A 23,950-nucleotide genomic window follows, 5' to 3' on the forward strand; every position below is an offset into this window, starting at 1 on the left:
TCAGTCTGGAAGGAAAGTGTGCGGAATTGAAAGATCTGCGCACAAAGAGACGCTAAGAAAGGACTCAACTCGAGAATTTTGGCAAAAAGACGGTACCACCAAAAAGAGCAACGAATGTGCGCAGAAACGCAGAGAAGACGGTGAGGGAAGTGCCAGAATGGGCTCGCTGGACAGTCAACTCGCAGCCAATGGAACAGAAAGGGAAGACCGTTAGAGCCTCGTTGAGCAGATCGACAAGTGACGCGTTGAGAAGGACTGGTTGTCGCTGCAGCCGGGTGCAGGTGCCGCCGAGGCGATGTCGACGGGGTGGCCTCCCCCGGGCCTAAAAGCTGCACGGGGGACAAAACAGCTCTGCCTGTCTCGCAGACTCATGCAACTGGGCGCAAGAGCCAGGAGAAAGCCCTCACCACAACGGATCGATACTTGAAACCCAGGAATCCGGTTCCAGCCACCGGGGAGACCTGTCTGTATGCTTGACTTTGGCCTGCGTCGAGAGGGGAACAAGAAGCACCGCCACAGTCGAAGTCTTGCCCCGAAAGAAGCACATTTTGTCCGTCCCAGGTCTCGAAAACCATTCGACATATCTCGATGCTGATATCCCAGACCTGGGTGGGACACCTCGCACTCACAGCAAGGCCCATCGCGATATTGCTTACCTAGGTAGGGCTTAAGTCTCCATCTGGGCTCCATTTGCCCCAGGGTTTCCGGGTCCTGGAAGGGGTGCCGGCGGTTGCTCATTAGCGTGGGTTTAGCCAGTTGGGGCTACCACCAGGCGGTGTTGACAGGCCCATACATGCTTTTCCTTTCTTCGAATAATGTCAGGTAGGGTCGACGTCGATTTCCTGAGAATGGGCACCCCCAGTCGTACATGCATCCAACACAAAAAGATCCAGAATTGTGAGCGTAAATTGACCACAGCTTTAGGCGCTTGTGGCAGCCGCCGACTGCGAACTCATCCATCCACGTGAAAACGCGTCGGTCATTGAGTTCGGGGAATTACTGAAGAACATGCAGGGCTCAGACGATGGACAAGACGCACGCACGAGGCACGGCCCTTCCCATGGTGCCCACAGGCTGCTCCGACACTGGCATTTCATCAGCCCGCTAACGTCTTCGTGGTGGTGTGCTGCCCTTTGAACGCATACCGGGCTTTTCTCTCACCTGTCCCAACTCGCGTCACGTGAGCATGGCCCGGATTCCACGGTATCTGTTTCTAGCGGGGAAGCTCGAAAAGCCTAAAAGGTCGAGAGGTCAACAGTCCGGAAGAAAGGAGAGGGCCAGAATCAGCACGAACCGGCCCAGATATTAAACGACTCTGCTTATCTCCCTGAAATGGAGTTGAAATCCATCAACGCCCAATGCCCCTTTTCCACCTGCCTCTCTGAGCGCCAGATTCCATCCACCACTTGGCCGGCTAAGCGGAGGCGGCCTCCAATAATTATCCAAGACTAGCGCTGCCGCGAAGTGCCTCGGGAGTTGCTGGAGAGCAAGGCCCGTTCCAATCAGTACTCGGTACTTATGGCGAATGTGACGGCGGAGAGGGCCGACGGACTGGCAAGCACAGCGGCAGACATTGGGGGAGTGTTGGCGAAAGGTGGGCGCCATTGAAAATTTGAGCATGGATGCGGACCGGATGGAGGGAGCTTGTCGTCCTTTTATATGCTGTTGTGCAACTCGACACGCAGCCTTCATCCTGGACGGCTCAATCGTGGCGTTGGCAGTCTTGGTCAATCATTCGTATCCTCGTCTGTGTTTCGCCCTATCAACCGCGCCTTTCGCATCTGCATCTTCTACTAGTCTCCAACACTGGCTCAATGGCCTTCGCTGTGACTTGCAGGCAGGCACTCATGCGCCTACTAGGCCAACTAATTGCAGGAAGCCGGGGCGCCTTCATGCGAACCTTGGTTCGTGCGACGATCATGCATCAGGGTCGCAGTCTTCTTACCGCTGCGTTGTCCGAGTTGAATCCATGCATGGCCGCCCGGTCATCCTCCTCTTGTCAGCTGCTCTGCTCCCCCTTCTCCATCGCTTTGGTCTGCAATCTATCCCAGGCAACGGCCGCATCACGTCGGGCAGCAACATAAAGGACAGCACAGGAAAAAGCATGAGGCTGAGCCCTGCCAATTGCCACCTCCCTTAGCTGTCCTTAACATGAGGGCGGCCCTCATGCTCGACAGCCTCCTTGCTACGATGTCTTTCCAACCTGTTGCTTTGTTCTGCTATGCCTGCAAAAATGGAGGGATACGATAAGCTGTGTTCGGACATGGTCAAATATCCTGAATTCGTCATCCTCAGAAAATTCAAGATCCTGAATTATCGTGCATTGTTGTTCAAGCAGGCTGAACTGACTGAAAAGGAGAGCCGTCTCATCTCCCTGATTAGAGAAGACCGAAACTCTGGTGACACTGAACGCCAGCAGTTCGCCTTCAGCTTCGATGCTATGCTGAGATCCACGAGCGACACCGAGGGCTCAAAGGCCCAGAGGGAGCTGATGCAGGACATATGTCGTGTCCTCCCAGAATACAGCATGTGGTTTTTCAGACCTCCCTCAAGCAAGCTCCCTGGCTTTTGGTCCCGCTGACTTTTGTTGTTTTGGTGCTTGAAGATGACTTGCTCCTCCAAAACCGCCAACTCGATGAGCTGCCTTCCGTCCACAAGCCCAGCCTCGAGAGCTTACGAGCATCCCTCATGAGTGCCCCTGGTCTAAGGTTCTTCCTGCACGGCCGCGAATTGCGGATCTGGAGTAAGAAAAAAGAATACGATCTTACATCCCTGCTGGATCATGAGGAGGACCGAGACCCGCTCTCGTCGTGGCTTGAGTTGTGGTTTACAAAGGTCGTCAACAAGCTCTACAGCGACAGGCACTACAATCCGGAGCCCCTGGACGAGGAGTGGGCACCTGCTGTGCCGGCCAAGATGGCTCAGTACCCGCGGCGAAACATCGCGAAGGCCGTCACTCTCGTCACCGCCGTCCTCGCGCCCATCCTTCCCACAGCCTCGGCGTCGGCCTTGTTCGTGGTTAACAACGAGCGTGCTCGCCTGGCGATCATTGTGCTGTTGAGCTTCCTCTTCAGCTTCGCCCTGGCGTGCGTCGGCGTGCCGCGCAAAATCGATTCCTTCGTCGCCACGGCCACCTTCACCGCAGTCTTGATTGTATTTATCAGCAATAATACGGGCTGCGCGTGTTGAAAGAGACATCGCTGCATGGACGCATTGGCGCCCTCATTTTTCGGGCAAAGGGGCGTCGATGTCGAGTCAAGAAGAAGATGGACAGGTGGTTATCAGTTGAATTACAAAGCAGAAGCTCTAGACATGCGCTCTACGTGTGTCAGATCCTGCCCAAATCGAATAAAACTCTTTTAGTTTTCTTGTCGGTGCTCGTTCTTCAAAAGATGACAACTACAGCTATAATCTTATTCGCTTCTACTTGGACCAAAATTGATCTTCCATTCTGTCTGCCTTTGGGGACGTACGAATCACTCATTGTCAGGACGCATAGCAGCGTTTGCGAGACATGCTTGTAGCATTTTTCAGTTCTCTAATGATGGCGAGAACGATGATGGCAGAAATCAGAGAAAAGAGCGTGCCTTCGTTCCTGCTGCGAAGATGAAGTTTTGGAGGATCCGCTCTTCTAGTCAACCACGACGTCGTAGTTGATGGGTGATTTTAATTTTTGGCAGACAATCCGATCACTGGTTCGAATTTTTTTTTCCTCAGACAGGTTTTGCTTTTGTGGTCTTTTAATGGCTTTCTTCTGGGTGGCCCCAATTTCCCGGGCACCTTCCATCTGCCCATTCATGCTGCGGCTGACTGTCAGCGAACAAGAGCGTGCAGGCGAGGAGAACTCTCCTGGAGAAATGTGATGACGACCACGAGATCATTGAGCATGAGAAGGATGCTATTCTTCATCAACAGTGTCAAACAGCAGGTTGGGAATTCGAAGCAAAGTTAGTCGAATGGTTTGAGAGGCACAGGTCTCGCATTCACTACCTAGGTAAGCACGCCACAGGGTAAATCCCATTCTCCAAGAGGTCCACCATCCTGCTCTGGACTCGGGCTCGCCCCCCTGCCTGATACCGTTCATTCAGCTCAGTCTCACCCAGTGCAATGCTCCATCAGCTTTTCAAGTCATTGCCGCTAGCCCTTCCATCGCCTCGTGCGTGGTCATCACCTCGCCAAACGCGAACTCGAACCCTTGCAGCCCTGCTTTGTGCTGTCTACCATTCGCACTCCCACAAGCATCACTAAGAAGCCATGTCTCATACCCTCGATTGAAGGCGGCTCTGGCGGTGGTGTCACAACAACAGTCAGTCATGACCCCGACGACAACTACACGCTCGATCTTCGCATGCTCCAGTATGGTGGACAAGGGGGTGTGGATGAAACCATCATAGGTGTTCTTTGGCACGAGCTTTGGGAACTCGGGCGACGTGGGCTCCGGTAGGGACTCTCCAAGGGTGACGTGCTTGGTTCTAAAGTTCTTGGGCAGAAACTTATGCAGCTCGGGCAGCATCTCTCCTTCTGGAGCCCCCTCGCCGATTGATCCAGACACCCCCCATTTGCGCACCAACTGGCTCGTCGAATTCGCCACCATCTCGGCCTTGGGATGGCCATGCTTCGTGAACACAATGGGCGCCGAGGTCTTTGAAAACTGCTCGCATAGTTTGATGATATTTGGGAGAGCAGTGGTGGTCATCGGAGAGAAGAAGGCCTGCATGTCGATAACAAGCAGTGCCGTTTTGGGAGCCATTGGGGTCTGGCGGGTGTCGGAGCCGCAAACTTGTCCCGTTCGCGCAGCTAGTAAGCGATGGTGTTGGGAAGATTTGAGAGAGTGGTGTTTGGGCATACAACCACCGCTTCTGTCAAATTGGGAGCCAAGATTGGAGTGGAAGAAGAGCAAAGGACAACAGCCAGCAACGTCGACGAGACCAGGGTGGTGGTACTTGTTCGAATCCTTCTGCTTCGCTCATGAGATTTCTTGCATAGGTACACAAGACCAACAACGCCAACAACTCTGGGACGAGGCACCAGAAGCATTCAGGCCAATTACGTCAGGACTCAGGCTGGTTGCCAATCCCCAGCAATTCCGTCTTGTACCGCTTCACACCACCATCACTTTCTTATGAGCCTCACCACCGCTCCCAGACATGTGCGCGGCAACTGTCGGAATGTCTATGCACTGGTATACCAGACCCCATCACTTCCACAGGCGCACGGCTGCCTAGGTGAGGTTGAGATAAGATTGCGGTGATTGGTCGCGTTAATTTAGCTCCCACTCCGTGACGGTGCGAACAAAGCACGAACCGGTGGATCCTCGCATCTGTCAATTCCGCTGCGGACATTGCCTGATTGAGAGAGAACGAATGGGGCCATGGGCGAGGACAACGCATGCTGGTTCGGCCCGGCTAGTCTTGGTCCATTGACGCGGCTGCGCAACAACGCAAGCGTCGCGAGGTCAGGTGGACATTGCAAAAGCGATGACCAGCATTGATTCTTCGAGTTGCATTCATCTGAAGCTACTACAAGGTAAGGGCTCGATGGGATTTTGGCAAAAATGTTGACGTGGTCGGGCGTCACATACAAATCGGGCGCAGGGGGAAGGGGGGAAAAGGCGGTGAGGCTCGTACTGACTAGCCTGTCCACTGCAGGTGGTCACGAGGCTTGCCACGACGTCGCGAGGCTGGAGACTCAACGCAATCTGAAGGACCATGGCCCATGGGAGACGAGACGAAACTTGGAGGGCCGGAGAATTGGCGTTGTTCGCATAGCCGCACACGGGGCGCTGTTGCGCAGACTTGACGACGCCATGATCCCAAGAGATGGATGTGTAAGCTGGGTAAGAAACACTGGCACCAGCTAGAGGAAGGAAAGAGGTCGACAAAACAGCGCGAGGATGCAAATCACGCTTAGCAGGTCATTGGTATTGCTGCCAGCACCTGACCTGAAGCGGAGAGCAAGAGAAAGACGGGGTTTTTTGGTACTCAGACAATTGATTTGGTAGTTTGTTATGTTACAGTTCAGTGTATCATGGGGACCTCATTTGTTAGTGTACCGGGGTTTTCCTTCACTTAGGGCTTCCCATCTTGTTGTCTGCTCGATCAAGTCGCAGAAGAACGGTCAAGATCCTCAATCAACACTCCCACCCTCGCTTTTTTGGCTTTAAGCTTGCCCGGCCCCTCGATGCCGTCAGAGTCCATACAGCCCGACACATCCTTCGAGGGATGTATGTTTTGCCGGGAGATGATGATGATCTAGTGGTAGGCATTGAGGGCAGGCACCCACGTGTTGTTGATGTGCGGCTCGGTTTGATGCAGTTGGCTACTGTTGTTGTCGTTGTCTGGCTCAAAGAAGCACAAAGCACAAAGCACAAAGCACAAAGCACAAAGCACGAAAGCACGAAAGCACGAAAGGCACTATGTTGTCGTCGTCGTGGTAGAAGAAAGTTTCTTCGACTTGGGGGCGGCGGCGAATGCTGAACGCAGGTGGTCTTCTGGCCGCAACGCCCCCGTGGGAGAAGTATTTCTTTCTTAGCGTGCTGTTATTTGTGTGAGCTCGTGGAAAGGGTCTATTGAAAAGCTTGCTTTTCGACTCTTTCCTGGTGTGCATCTGGTTCTGCGTGTAGAGCCCCAGGGTAGTCGCACCAGTCCGAGATCCGCGGGACTGACACCGGTTCTGTTTCTTGAAAGAGGGGCACTCGGCGTGCGTGCTCGATGGACAATGTGAATCGATGTCAAGGGGACATGGACATGATCGTTCATGGAAAGAAACAACCGGGCGTGAACAGTCGATTGCTGCGACACATCTGCTTTGGATTGGGTTGGCGCCACCGCTTCTTCTGGCAGGGCTTGACGATGTTTGTCTGATTGGGGAGCCTGGGAGACCGGGCTCCGCGGAACGAAAAATTAGATCACTTGCTGGAGGGCAAGGATCGAGGTGTTTATTGGGCATCAAGAGACGAACTCCTGAGTACCGAATAAGATTGTGAGCAGTGCGGTCGATATGAGGTAGGGGTTTTGTTTGTTTTTTCTTCTTCAGGTCGAAGGACGAGAAGGTCTTTTCCTTTCTTTCTTCATTCAATGTTACTTGTCAATCAATGTTGGTGCTGGTGTTATTGTTATTGTATCAACTGATGTTGATACGCAAAAGCTTTCACCGCTAGGCAATCAGCCCGCGCCTCGAATGGGGTCCCAGGATCACCCGATCGGTATCATCTTGTAAGAATTCGTGTAATGAATGTGTTTTGCGCGATCAGCACTGCTGATTCTGGACGTGCAAAACGGAATCCAGCCAGTTCTTTGGAGAACGAAGAGCTCGGTGAGATTGTGAGGAAGCTTCGATCCCAGCGGACCACGTGTCGTAGAGAACAGCTCGTCGCAAGCTCTGCAGTGAGGGATCTCTGACCCGTGCAGTATTTTTCCTCGATCACAATGTTTTGACTGAGCGTCGCAGGTCTGGCAGTAATGGTTGCCCATTCTGCTTGAAGAAGTCAAGTGACTTGGCACGCGTATTCATTGCTGGACGATTGATGTTGGAAAGGTCAAGTGGTTTCCAAGTTGGCAGTTGTATTCATTGTTGAGGATTGATGTGTGATTTGAGTAGAACGACAACCCGACACAAATAGGCCCGAGGATTTGCTAACGTGTCTGTTGAGAGTGCGGAGGTCAAGTGGAAACGTTTCCCTCAATCATGGCAGCAATGAAGGCAAGCCACGCGACTCGTGTCGCCGGGCTCAGAGAATTTGAGAGAGCAGGAAACAAACGCCACGCTGGTCAGCCGGCTGGTCTGCGCTCCGTCGGAAAGAGGTTCTGGTCATCCTGATCATGTCAGCGTAAGAGCGCGATGAGAGAACGGAGGCCGACCTACCTTGAGCGCCATGTAATCAAGAGACTTGTTGACGACAGTGTCCAGCACTTTTGAAGAGGTCTTGGTTTCCCCAGCCCGGCTGGGTACTCACGCCCTGCACCGCGCGGAGGTGCCTCTTCTGCGCAGGGCACGATGAGATCGTTTGATGATGAAGTGAGGAGCCAAATGATGACAGAGAAGGCACTGATAGTTGTAGATGGATTTGTGGGCAGTATCTCCGCCAAGCAATGAGGGAGATCAATACGGAATAAAGGGGGTGCGGCAGTTGAGCAAGGTGAGTTCGAAGTGACGCGAAAAGTTGGAGGATGATCGGAGTGGCAGATGGAGATTGATCATCGTCCAGCATGGTTGCTGCTTCGTTGCTGAGTCTGCTGTGGGTGGCTGGCTGTTGTATTCTTCCCAGAAGCAGGCCTTCTGCAAAGTGATTAGAGTGATTAGAGTGATGATCAAGCCGAGTCTCAGAGACTCCAGTAGCTGTGAGTTCAATCTTGAAGTCTAAAGAAGCAGGACCGTGAGGCTCATGTTGAGCAGGTAGCCGAGTGCTTGAACTTCGGGAACCGTGCCGAGCCGGTGGCTACCGACACAAAGTCCTTGTTTCCTTCTCTCACCTACCAGGTACCTAGGTGCTCGTCTCGGTATCGCTTGATCTAGCGACACTTGCGGCCGAATTGCGACGACTACCGGCATCATTCTAACACCATGGCATGCTCCAGGACAACCTCTCAAAATCGACGACGTCAGGAACCGGGTATCTCAGTCTACTATAGAGCCTAACTGGGTAATATGTGGCGCAGTCTTTCACCTATTTACCGAAAGACAAAGGGTTCGAGGCACTATCTTGACATGCGACCTCCCTTACAAACCAGCTTAGCTGAAGGGGGCACAATCTAACGGAGTCTACTCTCCGCAGTTTCCCGAAAAAAGGTCCGAAAAGCCCTGAGATGGCAATGCAAGGAAATTTGTCATCACTGGAGCTTAATAACACCGATGGACAAGGACCAAATATGTTCTTGTGTATGATGAACGCATTTTATGTGGCAGCAGACGCTAGATGATGACAAGTACCTAGCAACGCTTTAGACTGTTGTGGACGGAGCATATTTCGAAGTCTCTTGAATGACCACGATGCCATTTGCTCCACATAGACACAAGCTCATATGAGAGATTGGACAATCCAGTGTTCATTATAGATCTGGTCGGTGATGGTGGCTATCTTCGAGATCTTGTCCAGTCACCAGGACAGGCTCCGGCTTCGTCAGGACAGAGGGTGACTCGGCTGACCGCAGGTAGAAAGAGTCCATATGGACACGGCTGTTCAGAAGAAATTATTTACCTTTTCAAGATCAAGTGCTCTGGAGAGCCACTTACCACACAGGACACGTTCCGCTGTAGCCCAGAAGCCACCGGTCGACACATCTCTGATGGTGTCGATGGCCACAGGGAAGGACTCGAAGGAGTTGGTTCTTCATAAACGGTTGTGCGCAGATGGGACACTCTGGCTCTTCGGCTTCGAGGTACGGCCTTTTCTGGTTCCCATCTCTTGATTTTCTGTGAATGGCCATGCCGATCTCAACCATCTCTGCGTGCATTTCTTTGATGTTTTGTTGGCTCTGCTCCAGAGACCAGTTCCGAGCATCCCGATACAGATTTCCCTTTTCCAAGTCCAAGCTCTTAGCGCGGCGTATTGTGCCAGGGTCACCGTCGTATCTGACAAGTGGTATGGTCTGGAGCAGCGAAATGCCAATGGCTTTTTCTTGTTGTTGTTCTTGTTGGCGTCGACGTCGTCGTAGTCCAGAGCGTTGCAGTTCGGCTTGGAGCTGTAGTTCGTCGAGCCTTCGGAGCGGGCTGTGGCGTCTCACCCAGATGGCCAAGAAGACGATGAGACCGACGATTGCAACGATGACAGAAACTGTGACAACGGTCCTGTGCCCACCCGAATCGGAAGGAGGAGGATGAGGCTGTGGAGCTGTCGCCATCAATGAGTACCTGAGAAGCAAGTTTGAAGGGAGCCAGGCCGAAGCAGCAAGAAGGGTTTGGTAGCGGACGAGGCTTCTCTCATATTGCCACAAGGACCTTGGTGTATGCCTTTTGGCTGCATGCTACTCGTAAGGCCAGACTGAGGGAAATGGCTCATTCTTACAGACGCAGATAAAGGTGCTATTTTACATAACAACAACAGTGGAGATGGCCTCAGTCGTCCTACGCCTATCTTCTGTTACAAGGTTGCCCTGAGGGTCGTGCGAAGGGAGCTGCTCGACACCGGTAAGACTGATCAGACTGATCAGACTGATCCAAACTGGATTACCCTGATTTAGAGTCGACATAAGCTTTCTACTGCGTGTTCCGTCTCGCCGGTAGCAATGAAGTGGAATGAGACTCCACTCAACAGAAAATCTCTCATACCAAAGGCAGAGTGACGGCCAATCAGTCGCAGCTGCTTAGACGGAACGGCGCTGGTTGCTGCCAAGATCTGCGCAGGGACTTTTCCACACTGACATACACAGCAACAAGGCCACCTCATCCGTCTCCAGCTCCCTCGCCCTTCTGCTCTCCCGATGAGAATCCCTGCATCCACACTCACCGACAGTGCTTGCTTGCCCTCAGACGGCGGCGGAGAAAAAAAATGCATCTACTTTCCAATTCTGGCTGTGCGGCAGTGCTTGGTGGGATGCTTAGTTCTCCCCTGGACCCGGAAGCCAAACTCTGCATTCCCAGGGGACAACAAAGTAAAATTTCCCATTATGACATGACTAACCTAGCTACATGACCGATGCCACAAGATGCATACATGCTGCTGAGAGAGCTACACCGTAACACCGCAAGGTCTTCTGTTGGAGACTGGACTGGCCTGTCCTTGACCTGATAGAGTCAAGCTCGCCAGCCTATCCGTCCTTCAGCACATGCTCGACCATGATCTATTCACTGGATCATTTGCCATCATCTGCCCGCCGCGGCCTGGCCGGGCTTTGATGTGCCTGTAGGCTGTGAAGTGATGTCCCACCATCCATGACACAACTGTCCCTCTGTCTTAAAAGGCAGGCTGGCCTGCCCACTCTCCCCTTCTCGCGTGCTCAATCAATCTCCAGCCGTGTTTTTCTCCCTTCTTCTTTCCCCCTCCTTTGCTTTTTCTGTCCAGTTCGAATCTCAATTCTGCTCATCACAATGGCAACTATTCGCATTGCTGACGACGTCCACCCCAAAAATGAGCTGCAGGGCAAAGAGGGGCGGACCGCCGACGCGACCTCCATCTACACCCACGATGATGGCATCTACAACCTGCGCTCGAGGAGATCTTCCCATGACCTGAGTCTATACCGCTCGAGGTCTCTGCAACAAGATGAAGACCCCGGGCTGCGAAAACCAGGCGACTTCAAGGAGAAGCAGGTGCGGCGTGCCTGTAATGCCTCTCTACGGCAACTCAACTGATCTCATCACAGGTCTTCAGTGGCAAGATGCTTCTCTGGCTCTCCTATCAGTCGATAGGAGTCATTTACGGGGACATCGGTACCAGTCCACTGTACGTCTACTCGTCGACCTTCACCTCTGCGCCGTCAAAGGAGGACCTCGTCGGCGTCTTGTCTCTCATCATCTGGTCTCTTATCATGATGGTGACGGTGAAATACATCATAATCATCCTGCACGCAGATAACGAGGGTGAAGGAGGAACATTCAGCACGTACTCCCTCCTCAGCCGCTACATGAACATCACGAATCGCGATCCAAGAGAAACCTCTATGATAAGAATAAGGAGGCACGCCTCGGGCGATCTCGAAGCCGCTGGGCGTGTCATGCGGAAAGGCTTCGAATCAAGTCGCTTAGCACGCGGCATCCTCAAAACCATGGGCGTCTTCGCTGTTTCTATGGTCCTGTCCGACGGCGTCCTCACGCCTGCGCAGTCCGTTCTTGGAGCGGTTCAAGGTGCCCGGGTGGTCAACCCAGGCATCTCGAAAGGCGCAATTATCGGAATCACTGATGCTATTCTTGTCCTCCTCTTCCTCATTCAACCTTTTGGTATCACCAAAATTTCATTCGCCTTTTCTCCCGTCGTTATTATCTGGCTTGGGTTTAACGCCGTTTTCGGGATCTACAACCTGGCTCACTATGATGCCTCAGTCTTTCGAGCTTTTAACCCTGGCTACGCATTTATATTCCTGATCCATCACGGCGAGCATGGATGGAGAATGCTCGGGGGTGTTTTGCTGGCTTTCACAGGAGTTGAGGCATTATTTGCAGACCTGGGTGCATTCAGCCGCAGAGCAATCCAGCTCAGTTGGCTGTGCTACACGTTCCCATGTCTCCTTCTGGCATACATTGGCCAAGCGGCCTATATCAGTGTTCATCCAGAAGCCTACTCAAATCCATTCTTTGAGGCTGCACCTCCAGGGACCATTTATCCCGCCCTCATTATCGCCATTCTAGCAGCAATTGTCGCTTCGCAAGCCATTATTACGGCTACATTCCAGGTGAGTGACTATTCAACTGTGATGCGAGGCGATCGGGGGCTAATGAACTCAGCTACTCCATCAAGTCATGAAATTGTCATATTTTCCACAGCTTTCAGTCAAACATACCTCAAAGATCTTCCACGGCCAGCTCTACATTCCTCTGGCAAATTGGCTTCTCATGATTGGCACAATCCTGGTGGCCTCAATTTACAATAACACGACTTCGCTCGGGAACGCTTATGGTGTTTGCGTCATGTTCGTCACGTTCTTCGACACATGCATGGTCTCGTTGACAGCCATTTTCGTGTGGCGTTTCAGCCCATATCTCGTTGTTCTACCCTGGCTTACGATCGCTTGTATGGACGGCACCTTCCTTTCCTCAGCCCTCACCAAAGTGCCGGATGGAGCCTGGTTTACTCTCACTCTAGCATTTGTCTTGGGCATGATATTCATGCTCTGGCGCTTTGGAAAGGAGCAGCAATGGTTCGCTGAGGCCGGCGATCGGTTCCCGACCTCCCATTTTGTCAAGAAAGGGGCCGATGGCCGTCTACACCTCACTGAGCGATACAGTGGCACAGCCCTGAGCAGCATTAACGGGTTCGGTATCTTTTTCGACAAGGGTGGTGAGACTACACCAATAGTCTTCAGCCAGTTCGCCATCAAACTCACCGCGATGCCCGAGGTGTCGGTATTCTTCCACCTCCGCCCGTTAGAGACGCCTTCCGTACCAGCATCGGAGAGGCACACTGTCTCGAGACTGGCCATCCCGCACTGTTACCGTTTGGTGGTAAGATACGGCTACAACGACGAAGTCGTTACACCCGACCTGGCCTCCGTCATCTATGAGCAGATCCGAGCGTACGTTCTTGCCGAACACAAAACGAAATCGCAAACCAGTGACAATTCCGTGCTCGCGGCGGGTGACGAATGCGCCGTGGAAGACGCCGCCACAACAACAGAGAGCGAGACGGGCACGGGCACGGGCACGGGCACCGAACCCGACGAAGTCAAATTTCAATTCCCGCAAAAGGTCCTCCTGCACCACCAGCACCACCGCGACCTGGAAAAACGCACCGAGGCCCTCGCGCGCCTGGACCGCGCATACGCCTACAAGGTCATGTACATCATGGGCAAGGAGCAGTTGACCATCAAGCACGGCACGAATTACTTCCGGCGCACAATCTTGGCGCTGTTCCTGTGGATGAAGGACAACTCGAGGACCAAAATGTCCAATCTGGACGTGCCGACCGAGAAGCTCATCGAGGTGGGCTTTTTGAAGGAGATATAGAGAACTCAAGCAACAGGAGTTAGGGGTCAAATAATAAAAAAAAGGGGGCGAAGAGGACACTGAAGGGGGAATCGGGGTGGGAACCAAAATCAAAAGTTGGACATACATACTCGGATTCGTTCGTGGGGATAGGATGCCATAAGGGAGATGACGACCTCAAGCCACTCGGGTTTGCACGACTATTTTCACGACGGGCATGATGTTTTCTTGTCTTTCCGAACCACGAAATGTATATATTTACATAGAGCCGACCGATGGACCGATATACAGCTGGGATATCACTCGCGACTGACGAGGAAGAATACTTTTGGATACCTTTAGGGTACCTAGGTACGTCCATACCACCAGGGCCCGCAGCGGCAATGAAAATGCAGCAAAACAAGCGTCCAAGGGGCCATGGCCATGTCCAGGTCAGATCCATGATTCATGCGAAGTTTTCGATTCATTCAGGAATTGCAGGTGCTCATTCATCACTATCATGCCGTGACTAATGCTGGTGGTGGTGCGCCAGAAAAAAGACCCATCCCAGAATACATGCACATGTGCCTTCCGGAGAATATAGTCCCGATCCAAACCCCTTTTCAAGACGGAAGGACAGAGACAGCGGGATATGTATAGTATATAGATGACATGTATCTGTATGTCTGGTGTGGAAGAGAAAAGGCAACTGGGATTTCACTCAGGGGCTTTCCAGCCTCGCATTCTGGGGGTTCCCCGTACCTGCAGGTGCTTCAGCCGTTCAAGTATGCTTCCCCAATCAATCTCTTCCTTCTTCCAACGGACTCGCTAAATTGGACATATCCCCTTAAAACCTGTTGACAACACAACGCCGTTCTTCTGTACAACTCCAAAACAACGGGTGTCTCTGTGGTGAATTTTAACCCTGGGAGATGCAGTCGCTCGACTCCGTGACCTCACAAGTAATGCTTCGCCTATCCCAACTCGAAAACAAATCATAAACAAATCACTGCCCGCTGCATTACACTTAGGTCAAACCCACGCTCCGAAAGAAAAAGAAATTCGGGCACACATGAGGTGCGGCACTCTCTTTTCTGAGCCACGTCGCTCTTGCAGCTGTGCTGCTGTGTAATCAGAGCCAGTATGAATCGATGTTGCGCCTCTGCAAAGAAATCATCACTCCAGAAATTCGTGAAAGGCGCCCGTTGAGGCGTGAGTCGTGATATCTTGGTGAATCCCATACATAAATTTCTGGGGTTATAAGCCGACGTGATCGTTGAGAAAAAAAGCGGAACAATGTACCAATAGCCAGGCAGAGCCGTAGGTTTTACCAGCACTAAGCATGAGTTGAAATTGTATTTGGATGGCAACTTGACATCGTTTCTCTCCTTGCTTGAAGGCTGTATCATGAAGAGTCGATGTAGAAAGCCTTGCGCTGAACACTGCGGTCGTATCTCTGATCAGACCTCTCCGGAGGCGAAGAGCTCGAGATTATCGATAGGCAACGTCAGTGAGATAGCCTGGGCCTCCGCTAGAATGAAATCTGCATCATGCCGTGGTGAGTCCTGGTTAGTGACCAGAAGTTGGTCCATGCCCGGTCGGCTCCAAACCGATGGATATGACCGTGCATCATGTGGGGTTTCCGGTGTCGCATAACCACTTGCTCCGGCATTTATGTCTGAACGCTCCAGTGATGGCCGGCGATCCAGCGATTCTGTCGGTATCAAACTGGACCTCGAGCAAGCGCACAAGCATTCGGTGCTCGCGACGATTCGGTCAACATCAAATTGGACGGTGTGAGAGAGCTGTTTAATAACCATCTTGGACAAGTCAGCTGGATGTGGTTTGTACGATTTAAACATAGGTGGAATACCTTAATAATCCCCAAACACCTAACGGCACCATTGTCATAACAACGCATCGTCGCCAGGAGCCTGATGCCCAATTCTCCCTTCTTCCATGCTTCACTCGGTCGGGATGTGCCATTGTGCGTCGCTATCAGAAACAGGAGACACATGACCGCCAGGAAAAGCGTGTAGATGACGCTCCAAGAAGCGGGAGCTAGCAAACCGCGTTGAAGCATCACCTCAGCGCGAGTGATTGTTGTAGCCGCAATTTTGATGCAAGCTAGTGCATGCTGCGATTGAGTCCTCGTGATGGGTGCGCCGTCGGCCATCTGTATGAGGTAATGCAGAAACGGTTGGTATAGGACGAATTGGCCGAAATAGAATGCCATTTCCAGTTCAAATTTCATGCTGCGTCGTTGTCAGTTAAATTCAGGCAAACGAGACAAGGGAATAAAGCGTACATGGCCGACACTTCAAGCTTTTCGGGAATAAGAGGCAGGCAAGACAACGCTCTCGCCCATTTCCGGAATGCATCCTCTGCGCCTCTCATATTGACAGAATCAACGTTGTCAAAGACAAGATCTTTTGTGCGTTTCCCCTTGTGGCCGCCGTGACTAAATATGCTTCGCACGCCTGTGGCCGTCAGGCTCAACAACTCCAAGTGCTTTGCTGAAGCCAGAAGCTTCGCATGCGTCTCAGAGACATCAACAGGAGGACTGGCCGACTTTTTGGCAAAATCGTTCTTCAGTGAGGCCATGACACCCGGGTCGATGCAATCAGGATTGATGCGAGTCGGCAAATCTAAAACTATACTGACAAAGGTATCGAATTGCAAGACGGCAAGCATAATTCTGAGTCTGGCGTCTTGTTGGACTTCAGTGATTGTGATATCTTTGCCAATGTCTTTGTGTAGGCCAAGCCTCAAAGCCGAAGTACAAGCAATGCCAAGATATGTGTATGCCGAAGTCAGACGAGATGTTGTAACCAGAAAGTAGATGAGACAGAGTATTGTCTGCATTGATATGAGATCAGCACACTGGGCAACGTCAAGCTCCCTCCGAGCTAGAAGGAAATGCCTCGTACTACGATCTCAAGGTTAGCTGCCGACACGGTTCGTGGGAGGAGCAAACATACGCTTCGTTGACAATGTCTTCGCACCCGTGCTTTTTGCGAGACCGGACATCAAACAGTAATGCGATGGCAAGGACTCCGTGGAACAGGGGCATGAAATTATGGCTTGATGCACCAAATTGAAGCGCAGATTCGCTATATAGACGATTGACCATGTCTCGAAAGTCGGCCTCGTGGACGAATTGAATCAGTGGATTACATCTGGTGAAGACGATCTCCAGAAGACCAAGCGTGATAGCTAGACTCGGAAGACTCTGAAACTGCGAAGAATACTGGGTGCCAGCTTCAGCGTCCGGAACCGGTGCGTTGAACAAGGCTGTCGTGGTATTCTGAGTCTCGGTCGTCAAGGCCGCACTGCCGGGCATCCTCCGGAACAGCTCCAGAGTCTTGAAGACGAAAGAGTATCCGGAATAAGAGCCATAGAAGTTGGTTTGGGTGGGTGAAAGGGGAACGAACCGCCCAGCTCTACCCATCATGCTGCCTAGTCGGGTTGACCTGGCATTGTCGTCGTCGCCACTCGAGTCTCCCTCTTCTGAGGGTTCCGGATACGAGTTGTCTAAGGTGTTGAGCACCGAGTCAATGTCGGTGTTTGCGAGAATCTGATTCTGAGCCTTGAGCCGCACAAGCGACATTCGTGCTGCCCGGAGACATGCTTCCAGCTTTCGAATCCTTTGGGTCGGGGTCTCCCGAGGTCTAGTCCCAGGGTCATAAGAACAGACTTGATACCGTCAGCGCAATGATCTTCCGCCAAGCTGCGATAGATGCAAACGGCCTCTCACCATCGTCAGAAACGCTGCAGGGGCCACAAGGCAGGGATCCGTCGCATTTGATTTTCCTCAGACGACATTCGTCACAGGCGCGAGGTGCCCTCCGATGGTAGCCTTTGCGAAAAGACCGGGTAGACTTTCCATTGCTCTGTTGCGAATCTCCAGGAGCCATGAGGTTCAAAAACTGGCATTTTGCCAATTCGATGGCGGCTGAAGAGATAGGAAAAAGCGAGTTCCTATCATGCGGACGGAAAGGTGGGAGTCGCCACGAGGTGTGGGTTTTTTCAACCGCAGCGAACGTTAAGCGATTGGGATGCCGTGGATGCCTGCTCGTCAGGTGCTGCTTCAGCCGTCGGTAGTAGCGTGGGCGGGGGGGACCCAGCAAGCCTGTTTGTGCAGGCGTCACTTGGGCGTCAAGGCCAATTAGAGGGTTGGGAGAATTTCAGCTTCGTGGCCCGTGGGAGGGCGAGTCGCACCTAGAGTCGATCGATGCCCAATCATTGCTAATCAGGGCCAAGCCGGCAGCCTCACCACCTGCAGTCGCTGGCCGCCCAGCCTGCCAGCCTTGTCGCTGCAACCTCAGGCCGCTTTTAACCGCCTCGCCCAGCTTAACAAATTGCGGGGGATCATCAGACTGCGGAACCTTACCTAGGTACCTAGGTACCTAGATACCAGCGAGCTAGGTACGAATAAACCACATACTATTCCCATCTACCCTGCTTTGGCCTGCGTCTCAGCTCCTGCCTCAGAATTGCAATGGCACAGTCGGCCGACGACAAGTTTGCCATACACGAAGCAGCCCGAGAAGGCAAGACCCAAGTGGTCGAGTCTCTCCTCAATGCAAATCCCAAACTGGCCTCCCTCCGCGACCAAGACGACCGACTTCCTCTACACTGGGCCATAGCATATGCCCACCTTGACATTGTCAAACTCCTCATCACAGCCACTCGCTCCTTCGACCCGGACGCTGAAGATGGTTCAGGCTGGACACCTCTCGCCATCGCCGCCTCCCTGAAAGACAATTCCGGCTTGCCCATGATCGAGCTCCTCTTCTCCAAAGACGCCGACCCCAAGATTGCCACGAACACGGGCGTCACGCCTTTGCACCTGGCAGTGTCAAAGAATAACCTGGACGTCTGCAAAACCCTTTTGAAACACGGTGTGAGTGCGAGGGTCAAGGACAAGAGAGGCCAATTACCCCTCCACCGCGCCGCCGCTGTGGGCTCCGTACCTCTGGTGAAACTACTGCTCGAAAACAAGTCGCCCATCAACGCCACGGACATGGACGGACACACGGCTCTACATCATGCAATAAGTGAAGGCCACGGGGATGTAGCTGTAGAGCTGCTCAAAGCCGGAGCGGAGACGGATAAAAAGGATCACGAGGGAAGATTGGCCATCGACTGTGCGCCGGATAGCAAGGTCAGGTCGCATATCTTGAAAGCGGCAGAGAGGGAAGGGATCGAATTCGCCTGAAGCAGGACAACCTCAACGTTGACGGAAACAGATCTCCACCACAGCCGATGCAAGAAAAGATGCATTCGAGATGATCCACTAAAACTCTTCAGATTTGGCCTTATTTCATCGTGTCCGCCAACTGTCGATACATCTGCTTGACATCAACAATATCGGCCTTCAGCTCTTCCACCTGCTCGGTCTTCTCCCCCAACAATTCTAGCGTGGTCTGGTGTCTTGCACTGAGAATGGCATGCTCCTTCTCCAGCGCCTCCAACCGTTTCTCGATCTTCCGCTTGGTCTCGACCTCGCGCATCAGGCCGACGACTTCCTGCCGGGCTTCGTCGCGCTGGGTGGTGAGGCGGGCGAGCTCGTCTTTGGAAGCGGCTTTTTCGCTTTCGAGTCGACGAACGTTGGCCGACATTCGTTCGACCAATTGCACAGAAGGGCCAGCGCCAACTGTGGAGGTCGAGACTAGATCATTCAAGCCTCCGCGCTGAGAGTGCTGGCTTGCGGTTATGGGCGTGGGTGGAACATTCGCGAAATACTCGTCTGGATCCATCGAGGTGACCACAGAAGGCGTCTCTGCAATGGAGCCGTTTGCCAGGCCACGGAAAGATGTCGTAGACTGTTGACGAGGCGGAGTATTCGAGTCGAACGTGTTGGGCATGATGGAGGGTCGCCGACTGCTGCCCCGTTCAAACTGTGTTGGGCTCATGAGATGATTAATGTCGAATGCCAGGCCCGAGCTTTTGCGGATCGAGGTCGCTGGAGAATCTGTGCGTTGGACATGCGAAGCTGCGGTCCATTTTGATTTCTCCTCGTCGATCCTCCGTTGCAACTCCTTCTCCGAATTTCCCTTCTGCTCCTCCAGGTCCTTCAAAGCATTTGCCAGGTCTGTCTCAAGCTGACTCACTTTTCGTTGTTGCCGCCGTGCTTCCTCGATTGCATCCGCCAATGACTTATCCATGTCCGCATAGTTACTTTGAGTGTTAGCCAGCTCCCTTTCCACGTTCTTCAACTTCAGCGTGGCATCTCGCAATTTCTTCCGCAGCTCTGCCTCTCTTCCCACAACCTCATCACGCTCTTTTTCCAGGTTCGTGATCCGACCCAGAAGGGAACTCTCGATCCCTTGCCAGTTCTGGCTCGCTGTGGTATATTGAGTCTGTAGGATCTCAATTTGCCGAAGGAGTTTGGCTTGGGCATGACCGTGGTCTGCTGAGGAGGCCACTTCAGCTCGAACGCGGAAAGACTCAAGCTTGCTTTCTAGGGCGGCTTGTTCACTCAACATTTCGCTCTCCATAGTGCGTGTCTGCTCTTTCTGCTTCTCCAGCTCGCTTCGTAAATCTTGAATCTCCTTCCGCAGTTTCCCCTCAGATAATTCATGCTCGACTTTAGCAACGGTCAAATCATCCTCCAGCTCGACGATTTTCCGTCTTTCCTTCTCCAGTTGTTCCGACTGCACTTTACTCTCCGCGGCCTCAGCCCGCATATTGGCTTTGGACAGTTGCGATTTCATTTCCGCTAGTGTGGCATTCAATGCATCCCGCTCTTTCCGCATTGCTTCAACATCCTTTGCCGCAACAGCATTTGCAGCGAGAGTTTGCTCTGCACGCTTATTTGCAGCTTCGGCTTTCCTGGCTCGGTCCTCCATAGCTCTCAGCGCACGTTCAGCCCGGTCTGCGCGAAGTCTTGCAGCTTCTTGTTCTTTGGCGTTGGTCAATGCTTGAGATCGAACTTTCTTCAGCATGCTTCGAAGATCCATTTCGGTCTTTGACCATCTGGTGCCTTCTTCGATCAGGACAGCTATTTCCGCATCCTTCTGAGAGATCTTTTGCTCCAGACTGCCCGCCTCCGCCGAGGCAGCTGCTTGTCTCGCAGAGTCAGCGGCCTTTTGAGCTGACTGGGCAACTTCTTGACCCAGTATCTCAAGATTTCTTCGGAGCGCATCGATGCGTTCGAGGTAGGTATTTATTTCTTCTTGCATTTCCATTGTCTCGTCCTTATAAGGGTTTGATCCATCGTCTTCGCTGGTTCTCTGCACATCCTCCGATAGTCTGCTCGGCATAGTCTGACCATCCCTCAGTATCTCCGCTGAAGGCCGTGCTGAGTCCAGATCTGGCTGTTCCATAACGATGGGTGCTGTTCTATGTCGTTCCTGCTTGGCTATTGCTGTGGATTCTGATACTGCTTTGTCACTCCCCAAATCCTGCCTCGCGTTCTCGCCTACGTCACTAGAAGTCCGCAGCTCAATATCTGTCTGATCGTAAATCGACGGAGACGGATCTGCCACTTTCGCGATGTCTGAAACCGAAGCAGATGCATCACCTCCTCGTGAAACCGGCCTCGGCGATTGTTCCTGGGAAGGGACTGGGCTTTCCGTACGACTAGCATTTTTCTTTGCCATCGCCCGAGCGAGGCGCTCCTGAAGGCGGTCATTGGAGGCAGAGGCAGTGCTGCTGCTTCTAGACAAATCGGAGGAGGCTACAAAGAGGTCAGCCGTGTGACAAGGTATCCGGTGGGGAGTTTCTTACGTTTCTTGTTGTGGGTGGGAGTGTGTGTTCGTTTTGGGCGGTCGCCCTCTTCGGCGAGTATGTCATCCAGTCTTGACTCGACAGAGGCGACGGCCTGCTGTAGGAAATTCCATCTCGAACCCGGTTTGGAGGTCATATCCACAGTCGAACACTAGGTGGACGACTGCAATAGCTAGATCGACAATGCAAGGTCTATGGGCACTTGCAGTCTCAAAATCAAAGGAGATAACATGGTAGCAGAACAGAAACTGTGGTCAAGGAGAACCACTGTCGAAAGTTGAACGTTGTTGACGCGTCCACGGCGTGGGCAAGAGTTGTCGGGCTGCGAGCCACGAACGGGGAAAGCAATAGGCGATCGTGTTCCCGCGGCGCAGCATGTCACCGCATGTCATGGCCCAGGGTCCCGCTAGCAGCCTGCAGAGAAGGAGCTTCCCGCAATCTGCAACCTGCAACCTGAAATCTGAGCTTCAACATGAACTTGACGCAATAGCTGGCAATAATCTTCTCCCAGCTTTCTATTCGAGATTGAATAGTCTACATACGAAGATTCATGGACCTTGTTGGTTGACCCGGATCTCACAGATTATCTCCCAGAAGACACAACTGCGCTTGTGCCCGTCGGCAAGATGTCATTGAGTCCCCCAGCCTATCTCAGTTCCCTACAGAGCAACATCAGAGCTCGTCCAGTAAGCGCATTGCCCTCTACCCTCGAGGCCAACCTCTGACGATAGAACAGATACCTTGGGACGGTGCTGTTCGAGCCGGAAACCTAACAGAAGACCAGCTCAAGAGAATCAGGTCGGTTGACAAGGTCAGGAAAGAGCAGCGGAAACAGACAATCGAGAAAGATGTGAACAGCTACAGCTCCCTGCTTGTCGGCGGTACAGATGGTGGTAGTGTGCTCGAAAAAGCTTCAAAACGCAGCGACATCGTCCAATACACCCTGGTACTGGCAACAGATCTTATCAATGGTACGATATCCCAGTCCGGGACGGATTGCACAGCAACTTTGACTGACGTCGACTAGATGCTCCAGATCTCGCAAAAGCTATCCTACAGCATCCTGAACCCTACAAGAGCTTCTTATCCTTACTCAATCAAGGGAACAGCCCAGAGGACCCCATTCCACTGCTCTCAGCCACATTTCTCGTCAATCTTATTGCCATTTCTTTAACGACCTCCTCACGCCCAACCAAGCGAGATGACGAGGCGCTCCCGCAGGTCTACTCGTACCTGGCCAAATTGGTCAAGAACCAAGACAGTGGGTTACAAGATATTGGAGTACAGCACATGTCACAACTTCTACGAACGAAACGATCAAAAGAGCTGTTTTGGAACCAGAGACAGGATACCGTTGACCCCTTATTCGATATCCTGAAAAAGGCTGCCGGGGCTGCTAAGGACAATGACTCTACGCTCTGGAGTGGCAACGCTAGCATAAGAAGCAGTGACACGAGGTTTGGCGAAGGGGTAGGGCTGCAATTGATGTACCATGTGTTGCTGGTAATATGGCAGCTCAGCTTCGAGGGTGAGCTTGTGGGTGAAGGTCTTGAAAAGTGAGCATGATCAACTCCCATCGAGTGGTCGAAGCATGGCCCGGGCTAACGTTTACCCAGGGATGAAGAGATTGTGCCGCTGTACACACAGCTGCTGCGGATGTCACCAAAGGAGAAGACCACCCGACTCCTGTTGGCAACACTTAACAACCTCCTTGCAACCAATAAGGAGACGCTGATTGCAACTGCCACAACCGCCAGGCTTCCTGCCCTCCTGAGCAACCTGAGCAGTCGTCATCTGACTGATCCCGATCTATTGGAGGATTTGGAAGCCCTCAAGACGATGCTGGAAGAATACACGAAGAATCAGACAACATTCGACGAATACGCCGACGAGGTAAACTCGGGCCATCTACGCTGGTCACCACCTCATCGTAATCCGACCTTCTGGCGTGAAAACGCACGCAGAATCCTGGAAGACAAAAGCGGCGAACTCCCTAAGAAACTGACCGAGATCCTGTCCAAGGGTTGGGAGTCGGACAAGCAAGTGTTGGCCATCGGGTGCAATGACGTGGGCCATTTGGTGAAGCAAGTGCCGGAGCAGCGGACTGCGCTCGAGAAACTAGGTCTCAAGGCTCGACTTCTGGAGTTGATGGGCGATCCCGACGAGAATGTAAGGTGGGAGAGTCTCAAAGCCGTGGGGGAATGGATGAGATACACGTTCGACAAATGAGTGGCTGGGCCTTTGGCACCAAATTAGCCGCCGATTGAGGCCATGAAACAGGTTGATCGTGCTGAGACATTGAACTCCTCTAGAGTTAGGGTTCGTGGCGGCTACGACGCATTGCTTTTGGTTGCTGTATAAAAGAGTTAGAAAGAACGCTCCACAGATTCCTGAGAAGTACGAGTAATAATGGCCCCTTAATTACATTCCGAACTCCGCGCTCCAGATGGTGCCGACTACCTGCATTACACCTTATGCTGGACGAGGATCCTCCGCGCCTTGGAGACCCGCGGGTGTCGTTCACGCGCTGTTGTCCCACTTCCTGCCGTGTGATCGACTCGAACAAGCATTCAAAGGGACGATGCTGATATTACGTCCACCACAGCCGAAACCATATTTCGATGTCTCGCAAAAGAGTTCTTGGGGAAAAAGAAAGGGACAG

The 23,950-nt window shown here is 52.5% G+C and overlaps 9 protein-coding genes across 9 annotated transcripts; 5 read left to right on the forward strand and 4 right to left on the reverse strand.

Annotated features, from left to right (window-relative positions):
* Positions 1–2,233: 2,233 nt before the first annotated feature.
* Z520_00528 (uncharacterized protein) lies at positions 2,234–2,581 on the forward strand (the record flags this gene model as incomplete). The annotated part of the gene is made up of 1 exon (XM_016771049.1): positions 2,234–2,581. The coding sequence occupies one exon, from the start codon at positions 2,234–2,236 to the stop codon at positions 2,579–2,581; it is 348 nt and encodes a 115-aa protein (XP_016637959.1).
* A 107-nt stretch (positions 2,582–2,688) lies between these two features.
* Z520_00529 (uncharacterized protein) lies at positions 2,689–3,189 on the forward strand (the record flags this gene model as incomplete). Its single annotated transcript, XM_016771050.1, has 1 exon — positions 2,689–3,189. The coding sequence occupies one exon, from the start codon at positions 2,689–2,691 to the stop codon at positions 3,187–3,189; it is 501 nt and encodes a 166-aa protein (XP_016637960.1).
* Positions 3,190–4,123: 934 nt separating this feature from the next.
* Z520_00530 (uncharacterized protein) lies at positions 4,124–4,750 on the reverse strand (the record flags this gene model as incomplete). Its single annotated transcript, XM_016771051.1, has 1 exon — positions 4,124–4,750. One exon carries the CDS (start codon positions 4,748–4,750, stop codon positions 4,124–4,126), a length of 627 nt encoding a protein of 208 aa, XP_016637961.1.
* Positions 4,751–9,227: 4,477 nt separating this feature from the next.
* Positions 9,228–9,839, reverse strand: Z520_00531 (uncharacterized protein; the record flags this gene model as incomplete). Its single annotated transcript, XM_016771052.1, has 1 exon — positions 9,228–9,839. One exon carries the CDS (start codon positions 9,837–9,839, stop codon positions 9,228–9,230), a length of 612 nt encoding a protein of 203 aa, XP_016637962.1.
* Positions 9,840–11,025: 1,186 nt separating this feature from the next.
* Z520_00532 (uncharacterized protein) lies at positions 11,026–13,596 on the forward strand (the record flags this gene model as incomplete). Its single annotated transcript, XM_016771053.1, has 3 exons — positions 11,026–11,247; positions 11,301–12,326; positions 12,379–13,596. The coding sequence occupies 3 exons, from the start codon at positions 11,026–11,028 to the stop codon at positions 13,594–13,596; spliced, it is 2,466 nt and encodes an 821-aa protein (XP_016637963.1).
* A 1,418-nt stretch (positions 13,597–15,014) lies between these two features.
* Z520_00533 (uncharacterized protein) lies at positions 15,015–17,164 on the reverse strand (the record flags this gene model as incomplete). The annotated part of the gene is made up of 4 exons (XM_016771054.1): positions 15,015–15,374; positions 15,428–15,809; positions 15,872–16,483; positions 16,536–17,164. 4 exons carry the CDS (start codon positions 17,162–17,164, stop codon positions 15,015–15,017), a joined length of 1,983 nt encoding a protein of 660 aa, XP_016637964.1.
* Positions 17,165–18,055: 891 nt separating this feature from the next.
* Positions 18,056–18,775, forward strand: Z520_00534 (uncharacterized protein; the record flags this gene model as incomplete). The annotated part of the gene is made up of 1 exon (XM_016771055.1): positions 18,056–18,775. The coding sequence occupies one exon, from the start codon at positions 18,056–18,058 to the stop codon at positions 18,773–18,775; it is 720 nt and encodes a 239-aa protein (XP_016637965.1).
* Positions 18,776–18,875: 100 nt separating this feature from the next.
* On the reverse strand, positions 18,876–21,424 carry Z520_00535 (uncharacterized protein; the record flags this gene model as incomplete). The annotated part of the gene is made up of 2 exons (XM_016771056.1): positions 18,876–21,238; positions 21,289–21,424. The coding sequence occupies 2 exons, from the start codon at positions 21,422–21,424 to the stop codon at positions 18,876–18,878; spliced, it is 2,499 nt and encodes an 832-aa protein (XP_016637966.1).
* Positions 21,425–21,914: 490 nt separating this feature from the next.
* On the forward strand, positions 21,915–23,517 carry Z520_00536 (uncharacterized protein; the record flags this gene model as incomplete). The annotated part of the gene is made up of 4 exons (XM_016771057.1): positions 21,915–21,974; positions 22,025–22,259; positions 22,316–22,844; positions 22,905–23,517. 4 exons carry the CDS (start codon positions 21,915–21,917, stop codon positions 23,515–23,517), a joined length of 1,437 nt encoding a protein of 478 aa, XP_016637967.1.
* Positions 23,518–23,950: the final 433 nt, after the last annotated feature.

The sequence above is a fragment of the Fonsecaea multimorphosa genome (genome assembly GCF_000836435.1).
Source record: "Fonsecaea multimorphosa CBS 102226 unplaced genomic scaffold supercont1.1, whole genome shotgun sequence".
Classification (NCBI taxonomy): Eukaryota; Fungi; Ascomycota; class Eurotiomycetes; order Chaetothyriales; family Herpotrichiellaceae; genus Fonsecaea; species Fonsecaea multimorphosa.